Here is a 13313-nt window from a genome sequence, read left to right as displayed (position 1 = left end):
TTCATGTTCTCTCTCTTTTTTTCTTCTCTCTCTGTCTCTCTTTCTCCCTTTCTTGTCCCACTCTCTCTCTTTGTCTCTCCCTCTCCTTCTCATATTTCTTTCTTTCTCTTTTCTGTCTATCTAATTAACTATTCCGGCCCCCGACATAATGTTTGTTCTGTCGTGTGGCCCTCGAGTTAAAATAGGTTTGACACCCTTGATATTCTTGAGATTCTCTTGCAATTTGTAGTTTTTAAATGTCAACAAAATGTTATGCACCGGCAAATGTATTTACCATATTTTCAGGACTGTAATGCACACTTTAAAATGAAAATTTGCCAGAAATGTAAACTGTGCTTTATAATGCAATGCGCCTTGAATACGAAAATACGGTCAACAAGATCAAAAATGCATAATTACAATGAAATGCTTCAACATACTGTGACCAGTTATATATAAATCAAGTGAAACTAGGTCTGAAACTATATTTTTTTATATATGTAATATATATAAGTTTTTTTTTTTCCTACTTCTTAATTTTTTTGTTTTAATTCGAGATCGCTCTTTCTGTAGACTAGGTTTAGTGTGCCTTTATTTATGGAACAAATACGTCACAGAGGAATATTTTGAGAGTGTGCCTTGTAGCCTGGAAAATTTGGTTATTGTATAATACAGTGCACCCACAAGTTACAGCCCCGGACATTTTAACTTTATGGTGTGGAATTCGAAGTTTTTCCGGCCACTCTTCATAGTATTTTCCCTACTACAAGTGTACGAAGTCAACCACAAATTTGTCCGATTATTTTTAACAAAAATATAATTTTTTTGCTGAATTGCTATCTACAAAACTACAAAACAATCCTAAAATGTTACACACATTTTGTGGATGTTGCTTCTGAAACATAACGCAGGACTTTGGGTGACTCAATCCAGGTATTGGGTTGATCTATTTTTGCCCAAAACATGTTTTTAAAGTCCTTTTTTCTTGTACTTTACCCATTTCCTATGGATCTTGGGTGTGATGCTAAACAGAGAAGAAAATACATGATAACCATGAAAACAAACTTCGGCATTATCGAGGCACAGAAATTGCTACCTTTGCTAGGTTGCTTAGCCAATCAATGATCTGGACTATCAGAAAAAATAAGGAGGCGGTAAAAGGGCATGAGAAATCTCGTGAGTGAATGTTTTAAGTCAGCTTTTTATTTCAATCCGCCATCGAAAAACCAACACCCTACAAAGCCCTCTCCTACTCCACCCAACCAGCTATATCACACTAAAAAGTAACTATAATTTCAATCTATAATGTTATTTACGGTAATCATATACATGTATAATACTTACTATGTACTATTTTGTTATTTTTATGTTTTGATCTGGTGTAAAAGGAGGTTCAGGAGGCATTAGCCAATTTCTGTCCCCCGCTATACAGCAATTTACAGCAATCCCCACCTCTGAATGGATTAATGTCGTATTCCAGGGATCCACTGTACTTGTAAAGATTATTAAGTTTTTACTTCATACATTTCACCTGTCACAGATCATTTAAGGAACACAACTCCCACAAAAATGAGGATTCTCTGCAAAGTAAAACACAAAGCTGTCATCAGTACTCAGCAAAACCCGACATATTGCATTGAATCCCCCCGGAAGCTAACACCCTCAAATGAAGAGAGAGGCAGCTTGATATTGAAATCGTTTCAATGTTGATATTGGAAATCAGTATTGTAATTGCCCGAACGAGCCGTTATATAACCGAGTCGCCGGCGAATCGTTTGCGCGTTCGTTAGGTGTTTGTTAGCCCAGAAGCTAGCTTGAAAATTGGCCATGTGTTGTCGTTGATTGCTTGCTCGCCGGGGCGGAACCACGTTAATACATCGCATCAAAATCGAGACGTTACAACACATTTCACTCGTCATTTTCCTCATGTGTCGAGGGAACTGGAGACTGCGGATCAGTATAGAAAAGCATTTTTATTTCTCGAGAGGCCTTCCAGTAATGTACTCGTATCTACTAGGGGGATAACAGTATTTCTCTCGGCGGTTCTCAATATGATGCCTCCGTGTTTCTGGAATTTTTTTACCGCAATCGTTACAGTCTGGTGTGGGAAGTACATCGACACAGCAAATGTTCACAAGTTACTCATGAGCACACAAGCCAATTACGTTATCCCGCAGTGCTTGGTTGTTCAAAACTCGGTTATTTTTGGAACTTCTCAAGCTGAATAAAATGTGTGGTTCTACCGCGTTATTTTTTTATAGGTGAATAATCTAAAATGTGTCTGAAAAATCCGTATCTGACCTCTGGATTTTGGGCTAAATCTGTTGTGGTCCATTTTTGACATGATTTAGCCCACAGTATAAAACTGGGTTGTTTTCAGACCATCCGACTTAGGACAGAATTAGTCCCAAATTGTCCTTGTTGTGTTTACTTTCTATAATATGATCCAAATTCACCCCCAAAAATATTTTTGAATGGGACATTTATCAACATTAACAGTTCAACCAGAGATAGAATTCTTTTTAAAATTTGATCTTGGGCTAAATCTGGAGTGTCCCATTTTTAACACGATTCAGCCCAACAATCGACATTTAAAACTGGGTTGTGTTCAACACATCCAACATAGGACATAATTAGTCCCAAACTGTCTTTGTTGTGTTTAGCTTCTATAACAGGGGTGGCGAACAAGTTTGACACAAAGAGACGAAATTTTCAACAGAGAGAGTCAAAGAGCCACACCACGCACTGACCTTCCATGACAGACAGACACACACAAACACACACAATTAAAAACATATTATTTCCCATAATACACACTCCTCTCCTTACAATACAACAAGTATTGTTCTTTTTCCTCAATACACACAAAAAAACCTAAACATGAAACAAGGCAAAGAGCCACAGTATACAGAAAATATGATGAGGCAAAGAGCCGCATTCTTATTGGCCAAGAGCCGCATGCGGCTCTAAAGCCACGTGTTCGCCACCCCTGTTCTATAATATGATCCAAATTTACGCCAAAAGTAATTTTAGAATATTTCAACCAGAGGTAAATGTCGTTTTAGAATTGGATTTTGGGCTAAATCAACATGTCAACATGGTTTATGTTGAACATGGGACACTCCAGAATTAGCCCAACAATCGACATTAAAAACTGGGTTGTCTTAAATGTATCCAATATAGACCATATTTAGTCCCAAAATAGTCTTTGTTCTGTTTACCATGTTAAGTGTGGCCCAAATTTAGCCATTAAAAGTTATCTTCGATAGGACATTTTCTCAATATTTACTTTTTACCATTTTATAAATCTGTCCTCTAGACCTTATAGTTTGCACAAAATCCGGCGTTGTCTATTTTCGTTGTGAATTACTCCAAAAATCGACATCAAAAACATCTACGCTTATCAACGTTTACTTTCACTTAAAGAAATACATATTTTGGACATGAAAATTTTGTTTTTTTCTGCCGTGGTCACTTTTCAACATTTCTTATCTCAGAAATAGACATCTAAAATTGGGTTTTGCTCAGCCTATGCAACATGGACAAAATATAGCCATACAATTGTTGTACTTTTTCTAATGTGGTCCAAATTCACCCCCGAGTGTAATCTTTGATACAATGTTTTTAAAATTTCTCTTTTCAACTAAAGACAAATATCTTTTGGACATCTCATTTTGAGCAAAATCTGGTGTGGTCCATTTTCGACATTAATTAGCCCAAAAATCAAAAGGAATGCTTGATTTGAAAATAAAGATAATCGATTTGTTGTTGATTAATAGTTAAGATGTTGAACCTATAATTATGTTCACGGTATGGAGCCAGCATACATTTTTTGGTTCTGCTGAGCCATGTTGGTTGATTTTTGTATTTACCGACCCAGATATGCTCGATAGTAGAGTTCATATTCTTTACTCTCGTCCCAAAATCAGATTTTTACATTACTTGGTCTCTTCATTGGAGCGCTTTTCTGTTAGAATTGGAACATTAGTATTAGCATCAGAGTTAAGGATAGAATAAATTCAATTGTTTTTACAAACGTTTATTTTTTAAATACCTAAAGTAAACACAATGAGAACTTAAACAGTAGAGTTTGACTTATCTTGATTTTGACCACAGATATTCAGCTCACAGTGTTTGGCAGTGAACCAGTGGAAAAACAAGCGAGAATTGAACAACCGTTACTGTTGTTTTTTTTTTTTTTGCCAGTTGCCAAACGGAGTGGAAACCTCAGACCACGTTGGTAAGTGAGGCAGTCCTGTACATTATTTTCCTCCTCTTTACCAGTATGTCCTGGTTCGACTAGCAACACATTTTTACACTTATATCCCAGTACAAGTAAAGCAGTCCACAAGCATGAATTGCACTTTTACCTGAAAGGGGCGAGGCTAAAAAAAACAATATTTCACAGTCGGGGTTGAGCTCCTTTTCATAGAGTCTTAAATATACTTTGCCATTTTGTTGGATCTGCCATCCTATATGTCTTTTATTTATGTCATTATATACACGCTGACCCACGTTCTTACATAGAAAGAAAACTAGCGCTGTAGAATACATGCCTTCAAGGTCAAAAAATCAAATACTCGTCTTTGACCACAAAGGTGAGGACGGAAGGTCTCTGAGCCCGGGGGATCGAGGACAAATAGGAGAACGTCGGCTAATTCTCTCTCGTTCGTAGATCGTCCCCACAAAGCCGTTTTGTAAGCGGGTCGAACGCAAATGCGGCGAGAAAAAAGAAACAAATATCAGGGTCATTTTCCGCCTTTGTCACCACCTCAGAACGACCCCGGTGGAGTTTAGGGCCCGGCGAGTCGGCGGCGAAGGGGGGGCTCCTCTGTCAAACAACAGCGATTATCGCGCTTTGAAATCCTTGGCGAGAAAAGCCGTTTTATCGAGCCGGGTAACCAGACGTCCCAGGTAATCCAGTCACAAGTAATAGTTTCACACCAATCGTCAGGAGAGGAGTCGATGGGGGCGAAGGGCGGAGTCCTGCGACGGGAGCTCGGTATTAGGTCCTGGGATGAATCTGAAATGAGTACGATAAAACAAAAGTGCTTGAATTATAGATAAAAGGAGTAAAATCGTACATGGATCAGAACAGTCGATTTGTGTGTCCCACAAAACAAACGATGCTCCTTTGTGGAGCTTTACCTCATTCCCTGGATGAAGCTGTTGCTAAAAACAGACGGATTACACAATAGGAAGCAATCCAAATGATTCCCCTTTATACAGTCACGAAGACTGATTCAGGTTTGCACTAAAGATCATTAGTATAAAATGCCAATGACATTTTTTGTGTTTTATCTGGAACACCTGGACACATTGTGATGGGTGTTGTGAAAATGAAGGTTTAAGTTCCAATTTTTGACTTTCCAGCAGCTGGCTCAAACCACCGATTTGTACAAACTCCAGTTAGACCCCCAGGATATGGTCTTACGATCTTTTCACTTTATGGTGTGGAATGAAGATTTTTTTCAGCTTTATGGTATTTTCCCCAGAATACGACATCAACTACAAATTACTGCCTTTTTCAGACTGAAGATGAACCTCAAAATATCCCTTTAGGATTTTGTTTGTCCATATATAAGTTGCACCGGACTATAAGGAGCATGAAATCAAAAGTGCAGTAAGATCAAAGGGTGACTTTTAAAAAAAAAAAAACTCATGGGAAATGAATATTGAGAAATCTAGTTTCACAACAAATTAACTTCATTCATTCATAAATGCTTAACAAATGTAGAAGCATTCAACTGTAATTACGCATGTCCTATTTTATTTACTGTATTTCCAGTTTATAAGATTCAGCAGAATATGAGGCACACTTGCAAATTTCTGGCTAATTTGGTGTTTTTGGTTGCATTGTATAGTACTAACAATATTGTACTTTGTATGGCCATGTGCGTATGATGAGTTACGTCTCTAAGATACATGTCTGCTTTTGGTTGACATTATACAAAATAATGGATGCTATTGGTTTGTGTCACTACATCATGAAAATGCAAGTATGCTGTAGGTTGAACTACATCCCACAATGCCTCTCTCTTCATTCAGTTCTGAATTTTGCGTGCTTGGAAAATATTTTACTTATCTTTATATATTATGTGTACTGCATTTATATTCCATGTGTCTCAAGATGCGATGCTAAGAGGAGAAGCTAAAACATGATAACCCCGCTACATGGCAATTTCACTTTGTGTTCCTCACCTCAGAATGGATCCTAGGGGTCTACTGTATATGTTTAGATTTGAGGATGATAGGTTTTTAATTCGTATATTTTTTTTCACAATTTTTTATAATAACGAGGAACAAACAATAGGAGATAAAGAGTGAGAGCGAATGTGTTATGATTACTGTTTCGGGGCACCTGTGGCTGCCCCGTTGGCGCCAACAGCCCTGGTCGCTGATTGGCTCCCTACCACTTTTTAAACCCCCCGGCTCCCTGTTACCGGCGTCAGACCGTTCTGCGAACCTATGCTTTCAGCTAGGCAAACTCTGTACCTTTCGACATTCTCCTACTCTGTTTTCTCCTGCCTGATACCAGTTGCCGACCTGTTTCTGGACCCGTTTTTGCCCTGCTCTTCCGTCCCGGCCATCGACCTGTTTTGCCCTATTTCCTGCCTGATACCTGTTGCCGACCTTTTTTCTGGACTCGTTACCGCCCTTGCTCTCCCGTCCCGGCTATCGACCAGCTTTCCCGCTGCCTACGACTATCCTCGCTCGACACGGAAGTGCCACTTCCGCGTTCCTGCCATCAGCTACCCGTGTCTACGATCATCGGATCGTGGAAGCAAGCACTGCTCTCTTTCTCAATAAAACTGAGTAAAAACGAACGCTATTGGGTCTTGTCTCCGTTTCTGGCTTATGACAGAATGGACAAGAGGTGGCCGATTATCTGCACCGTTGTCTAGGAATTTGATGGATTGGTATCAACATATTATAAAGCCAATTAAGCCAATATTAAGCACCAAACTGAGCAACGGCCTAGCTGAGCCTTTTCTTTCCTCTTCTGCTTTCCATCTCTGACAACACCCGCCCTCCCTGGCCTTCTGATTGGATAAGCAACCCGGGGCGCAAAGCCTCTGAAGCGGGAAGACCCCACTCTGACTCGAGCGAATGCTAGAGCTTTCGTGAATACATTTCATATTTGTGACTACTTTTCACATTTGCAATTACTCTTTTATTCTCTCCACTCCCTTTGTGACACTCTCGATTGAAATGTCGAGTAAATGTCTTCAATGTGCAGCGAAGCATACACAGGAGCAGCCTAATTCCGACTACCCTGCAGAATCTGGCTCCCCGTCACATGAAGGCTAAATCTGAGTTTCACACGCTTCTCATCTCTGCGGCTATGATAGAACGAGTGTCGCGATCGTAGTCTGTGTAATTCGTTTATTAAGAAATATTGATTGGTGTAAAATGTGATCGTTGTTTATTAAGACATTCACGCGGTCCTCACGAACAGTGGAGTCATCCCAATGTAGATAAACGCTATAATGTTTAGGACCAGGCTTTAGGACCGACCTTAGGTTGACAGTGTCTTATCTCTCTCCCTTTACACCCAATATAAACATCTTTCAGTCATTTAACATATTAATTCAGCCATTTCAATCAGTATTGGCTAATTAAATGATAAATAGAAAATTTAACTCCATGTTCTCAAGCACAAGCTGTTTTATTACCAATTAGATACAAATTCCGAATCATAAAAATCTGTATGAATTAATATTTATTTTTAATAGTAAATGGTTGATGTATAATCCATCAACATATGATATTAATGTGGTCAACTAATGAGAAAATGCACAATTATCAGAATACCTCTTGATGCGGTGCCAGGAATTAAATACACTGAACCATTTAAAGGCAGTGAAGTGTTTCAGACACCGCTTTGCTCACATTTTTCTTTTGTTTTCCTTTTTTAATTTTCATCAAGCATTTTCATCATATTTAATCTCATCCTGACCTATATTCAGGAGAGTTTTAAAAATGCTATAATTTTAAGGGGTGCTTAAAATGAATTTGGGGGGTGCTTGAGCCCCCCAAACGGGACTGGCTACGCCCATGTTCACGAACACGACTAGTAGTACACAAGTAAGCTTTATATAGTGAACGATAGTAGCCATATTGTAATGCATGTTTATAGTGTGCTATAGTATCCTTATTGTAATGTACTGTATTTTCCGCACTACAAGGCGCACCTAAAAGTCTTAATTTTTTTCAAAAGCTGACCATGCGCCTTATAATACAGTGCGTCTTATTTATGGATCAAAATTAAATCACAAGGTCTCGTAACTTACGCAACAGCCGCCGACTCGATTTCCCCCCGAACGTGGAGTAGTCCGCGGTGTATGCTGGGATTTATATACCGGCGTTTCATTGGCTAACCAATGTGTCAATCATCATTTGAATCAATCACTATTGGCTAAAGTTATTCGGAGCCTCGGATAGGCTAGAGGGCCAAAACAAACCCTGCAATTGGCCGAAAAAGATGTGTCAATCATCCGTTAAATCGATCGCTATTGGCTGAAGTTATTCGGAGCCTCGGATTGGCTAGATGGCCAAAACAAACCCTGCAATTGGCCGAGTTTAGCAATGGTGTAGCAAGCTTAGCAAGCTTGCTAAAGTACACCATAAAGAAACATGTTTTTCTAGTCTGTATTTGCAAATAATTTACTCTCCTGGATTTACTTCACTCACGGTTGTAAGAAGACCATGATTGCGTATCATTATTGAACGTGAGAACTTAGGTGAGCTATGCGGCTTTATATTTTCCCGGTATCTTGTTTTAGAACGATCTTGATGTTGATGTGATGAGTTGAGTGAATTAAACTCAATTCCAAGTGTTTATTGTCATATGCACAGTAAAGTTGCGAGCGAAAAAGAAAATGGAAACATAGAAATGTTTGGCATTTCTTGAATCCCAAGACTTGAACCTTCCGAATGATATTTGAAATGATGCATTTGAGTGACATCGTACGGACACCGCATCCGCACGTGTCTACGACACGTATTTGCTTCTTTGCAAGCTTTGGGAATGTTAAGGGGTAATCAGTTGGACTGAATCATCTGACTGTTTTGTCGACGTTCCCATTGTAGCGCCTTATAATCCGGTGCGCCTTATCTATGGAAGATATAGGACCAAAACATCTTTTTTGGGGGTGCGCCCTATAACCCGGTGCGCCCTATAGTGCGGAAAATACGGTATGTTTATTTATTTATATAACTGTTCACCAATTGTTGTAACCTAGCTTTGTGAATAAGACACTGGTTTTATTGGATGTCCCCGTTTAAACCACCAAATTTATTAGTCACGTGAAAGCAAAAGACTAGTCGAGCTAGTTGTGTTGAAATTGTAATTTATTTACTTTAAATGTTTTAGGCGCGCTACTAATGTTTTATTTGAATTTATAAGAACTATTCTAGGTTTCTCTTGCAGTATTGCCATTTTTTATGCCAATTTTTAAGCTTTTACAGCAAATATATCGGCCTCTTTTTAAAATTAATAATCGTATCGCCCTTAGAGTTGGAGTTACCAAATTTTGAGGGTTCATTTAAATACAATGACTACATTTTTGTGGACATCTTTAAGAGAAAAAATATTATTGTAATTGAATGAAATAATTTAAATACAAATGACACTTTTTGATTTTGTTAAAATATGTTTGGTTCTTTTAAAACCCAATTTTATTTATCTATCGATTTATTTATTTACTTATTTATTTATTTTTAACTGAAAGAAATTGAGCCATTCTACCAAAATGCTTAAATTGTGGGGTACATAAAAACATTTTTTTTACTTGAATGACCTAATTTAAGTAACACAGACTCATTTTTGAAGTAAGGAATATTTCTTTGATTCTTTTCAATGCAAAGTTATCTCATGTTTCATTCTTTATTTTTAATTTTTTTTTAATTTTAGAAATTAATCTATCCCAATTTTCAAGGGTTGTTTCTAAACAATTTTATATATATATATATATATATATATATATATATATATATATATATATATATATATATATATACATATATATATATATATATATATATATATATATATATATATATATATATATATATATATATATATATATATATATATATATACATACAGTGAAGAAAATAAGTATTTGAACACCTGAGAATAGGAATGTTAATATTTGGTGAAGACATATATAAATCTTTATTTAGACATTGTTTTGCACCAATTTTGGAATTTTTTTCCAGGGGTCAACAACTACTGCCATATTTTTAGTTATTTCTACTTTGTTATAGGCTGCCAACTAAGCACTTATCCGTAGACACGTGCTCAATGCAATGCCGTAAAACAAATCCCTCATCTCACACCTAACTCACACAACGTGACTTAATAATCTAATATATTCATACAAATGACACGCTCCGTTATGTGTTCCATCTCCACGATGACCCATTTAATAAAGCCGTCTTGCGAGCTCTTGTAATGAGCGTTTGATTCGCTAAAGGACGGAAAGAGAAACGACCTCTGTCAGAACCCGAGTTGCCACGGGTCGGACATTATGACCCACGCGCTAGCTAACTTAGATACCGTCCACCGGAGATTTGTTAGCCCAGAAGAATTCTATGCAAATGCTGTCACTTCAAGCTACAAGCTTGTGGGTGGTATGTGTGACAAAGGTGCCCTTTGCCTGTGAAAATGATCCGTGTAGCGAGGGAACGTCCGTCAGATCCCATCCTTGCTAAGCGACGTTAGCGCTAAGCCGCACGAATGCTAATACGCTGGCCGCATTAAATCACAATTTACTTCGCCTCGTGAAAGGGAAGAAGACGAGAACAATTAAGGTCGAGGATTTATTGCAAACATTGCCGTCCCCTTTCCCACCGCTGACTAAACATTAGGTCGGCTGCCAGTTCTAACCTCACTTTTAACGATCGAAAAATGGCAATTTTTTTGCGGGAATACTAGGTTTGAACAAAAGCAGATATATTTTGTCTTTATTCAGGAACTAATATGTCCTTTGGTACATTTTAATCCAGTGTTATGTACATAACAGAAAATACAAGCGATTTTTGTCTTAGTTATTGTTGATTATCGTTTTCTGTTTGCTGTTTTGTTTTTTGGTCTGATGTGCAATACCCATTTTGGTAGATTTTTATTCACCGAATTAGCAGGATTTAACAGGCTATAACTTGAGGCACGGCAGCAGAGTGGTTAGTGCGTCTGCAGCACAGTTCTGAGGACATTGGTTCAAATCCAGCTACCAGCCTTCCGATGCGGGGTTTGCATTTTCTCCTTGTGCTCACGTGGGTTTCCTCCTGGCGCTGTGGTTTCCTCCCAGATTCCAAAAACTTGCATGTCAGGTTAATTGGCCAGTCTGAATTTTGTATAGGTGTATGAGCGGGTAAGTTGTCTGCCCCTGTGTGCCCTGCGACTGGCTCGACACAAGTTCAGAGTGTCCCCTGCCCACTGCCCAAACATTTCTTGGATGGGCTCCAGTAACCCCGCGACCCTACGGAGGATAAGCGGTGCAGATAATGGATTGATTTGAATTGATTCATCCGGCACTAATCGTTGACTCCATCTTACGGGGTAAAAAATATCAGTGTTACCACCTTTTTATTTAAGTCTCTTAAGATATATAATCTGTATAATACTGACGGATCAATTTAACCACTGAAGTGGAAAATTTTCATCTATGCTCGACTGTCTCGCTCTTACAAACACACAAATAAAGAGAGATGTCAGGTACCACTTCCAAAGCCAATTTACTGAAAAACATCTGAGGATGTTTTTTTTGGGGCCCTGTGAGGCTTTTTTGAGCAAAATGCAAACGCGCTGGTCAATTTTCTTGTGAAAGGAAACAAACGTTGGCTTTGGAGCTTACGGCAAACACAATTGGTAAAGCAGGAATTGGGATCAAAGAGTGCAGAATAAAAAGGCCTTTCATGCAGACCGTGGCCTATTCTGATAGCCGTTCCAACGAGACTTACATAAGGGGATGGTGGATCAAGTGGCCTTTAACCGCACACACAAAGCTAAAATAAAATATAACAGTGCAATGTGACCAACCAGAATATCTAAGGTTTTCGAATAGTTTTTGTACTTTTACATGCCAAACAAGTTACCAGTAGGTGCAGTAGATTCTCAGAAAACAAACAAGACCCGACATTCATCATAGACACGCTCCGAAGGCTGTGCAATTGGGCAGATGGCAAGTAACAGTAAAAAATATATACTTATAACCATGGACATTCTGGTCAGTCACATTGCACTGCTATTATTTTGAACAGCACTGAACATATATATATCATTCCATTTATCCATTATCTACACCTCTTATTATCAGTAGGGTCTCGGGGGTGCTGGAGCCCATCCCAAGTATCTTCAGGCAGTGGGCAGGGGACACCCTGAACTCGTTTTTAGCCAGTCGCAGGGCACACAGAGACATACAACTCACTCACTTGTTCACACCTAGGGATAATTAACCTGACAAGCCTGTTTTTGGGATGTGGGAGGAAACCGGGGTGCCCGGAGGAAACCCACACAAGCACAGGGAGAACATGCAAACTCCACACGGGGAGGCTGCCGTAGCTGGACTTGAACCCAGAGCCTCTGCACTATGGGGCTGTGTTCTAGCTACCCAGCTGCCGTGCCGCCACTGCTTTTTATAGTGACTATATTCATGTTTTAGCAAAATATCATTTTCAGTAGTTAGAGAAATATAAACTGTGCTAGCTTCTTTTGATTTGATAGTTATCACCACTTTCTAATAAATGCACGCACATGGGGTCTTCATATGTGGCTCATTTTAGTGAAGACAACAATAACGTTGTTGAAAACTCCCAAAATCACATCAAACGGGAGCAAAAACCCAACAATGGTAAAGCAGCACGTCGCAGATTAGCGCCAAATAGGATTGGCAAGGAACAGCTAGCAAAGCTGCACCGCGGCCAAAAAAACAGATCCGGAAGCGGGAACAAAAGGGAAACAAATGTGGTTACAGCACGGCCGCATCGTGCGCTCTTTTTACACCATTTTGTTTTCACAAAATGCACCACTGTTACTCGCTGATTACTACTGGCTGTGGGCGGCGAAACGTTTTGCATTCGCCTCAGGCCAGATTGATTACACTCGGCGTGTAAACACTCGATTATTTGATTATTTGGGTTAATAAGACCTCGTCAAACATAATTGGTTTTTGACAGAGAAGGGAATGGACTGAGAGGAGAACATTTTGAGAAGGCCTAACTTTAAATTATTGCCTGGTTTTGTACTTTTTTTATTGTTGCCTTATCTTCTTTTTTTTTCAGTTTGGACCTTTTATCCTTTTCTTAACTTTTTTTCTTCTTCTGCCTGT

General features: G+C 38.8%; 1 protein-coding gene across 2 annotated transcripts in view; it reads right to left on the bottom strand.

The window, feature by feature from the left end:
- Positions 1-4163: 4163 nt before the first annotated feature.
- The window catches only part of tafa1b (TAFA chemokine like family member 1b), a 204259-nt gene continuing 195109 nt past the window's right edge, over positions 4164-13313 (bottom strand). For both annotated transcript variants that reach the window (XM_088338701.1, XM_088338700.1), the window contains one exon: positions 4164-5002. In XM_088338701.1, coding sequence (XP_088194827.1) covers positions 4985-5002 — 18 coding nt within the window. In that variant the 3' untranslated portion in view covers positions 4164-4984. The remainder of the gene's footprint in view (positions 5003-13313) is intronic.

This window comes from Urocampus carinirostris, chromosome 6, assembly GCF_059441175.1.
Source record: "Urocampus carinirostris isolate Australia breed hairy pipefish chromosome 6, RoL_Ucar_1.0, whole genome shotgun sequence".
Taxonomy (NCBI): Eukaryota; Metazoa; Chordata; class Actinopteri; order Syngnathiformes; family Syngnathidae; genus Urocampus; species Urocampus carinirostris.
The sequence above is the reverse complement of the archived record's forward strand: the minus strand, read 5'-3'. Positions and strand labels throughout refer to the sequence as shown.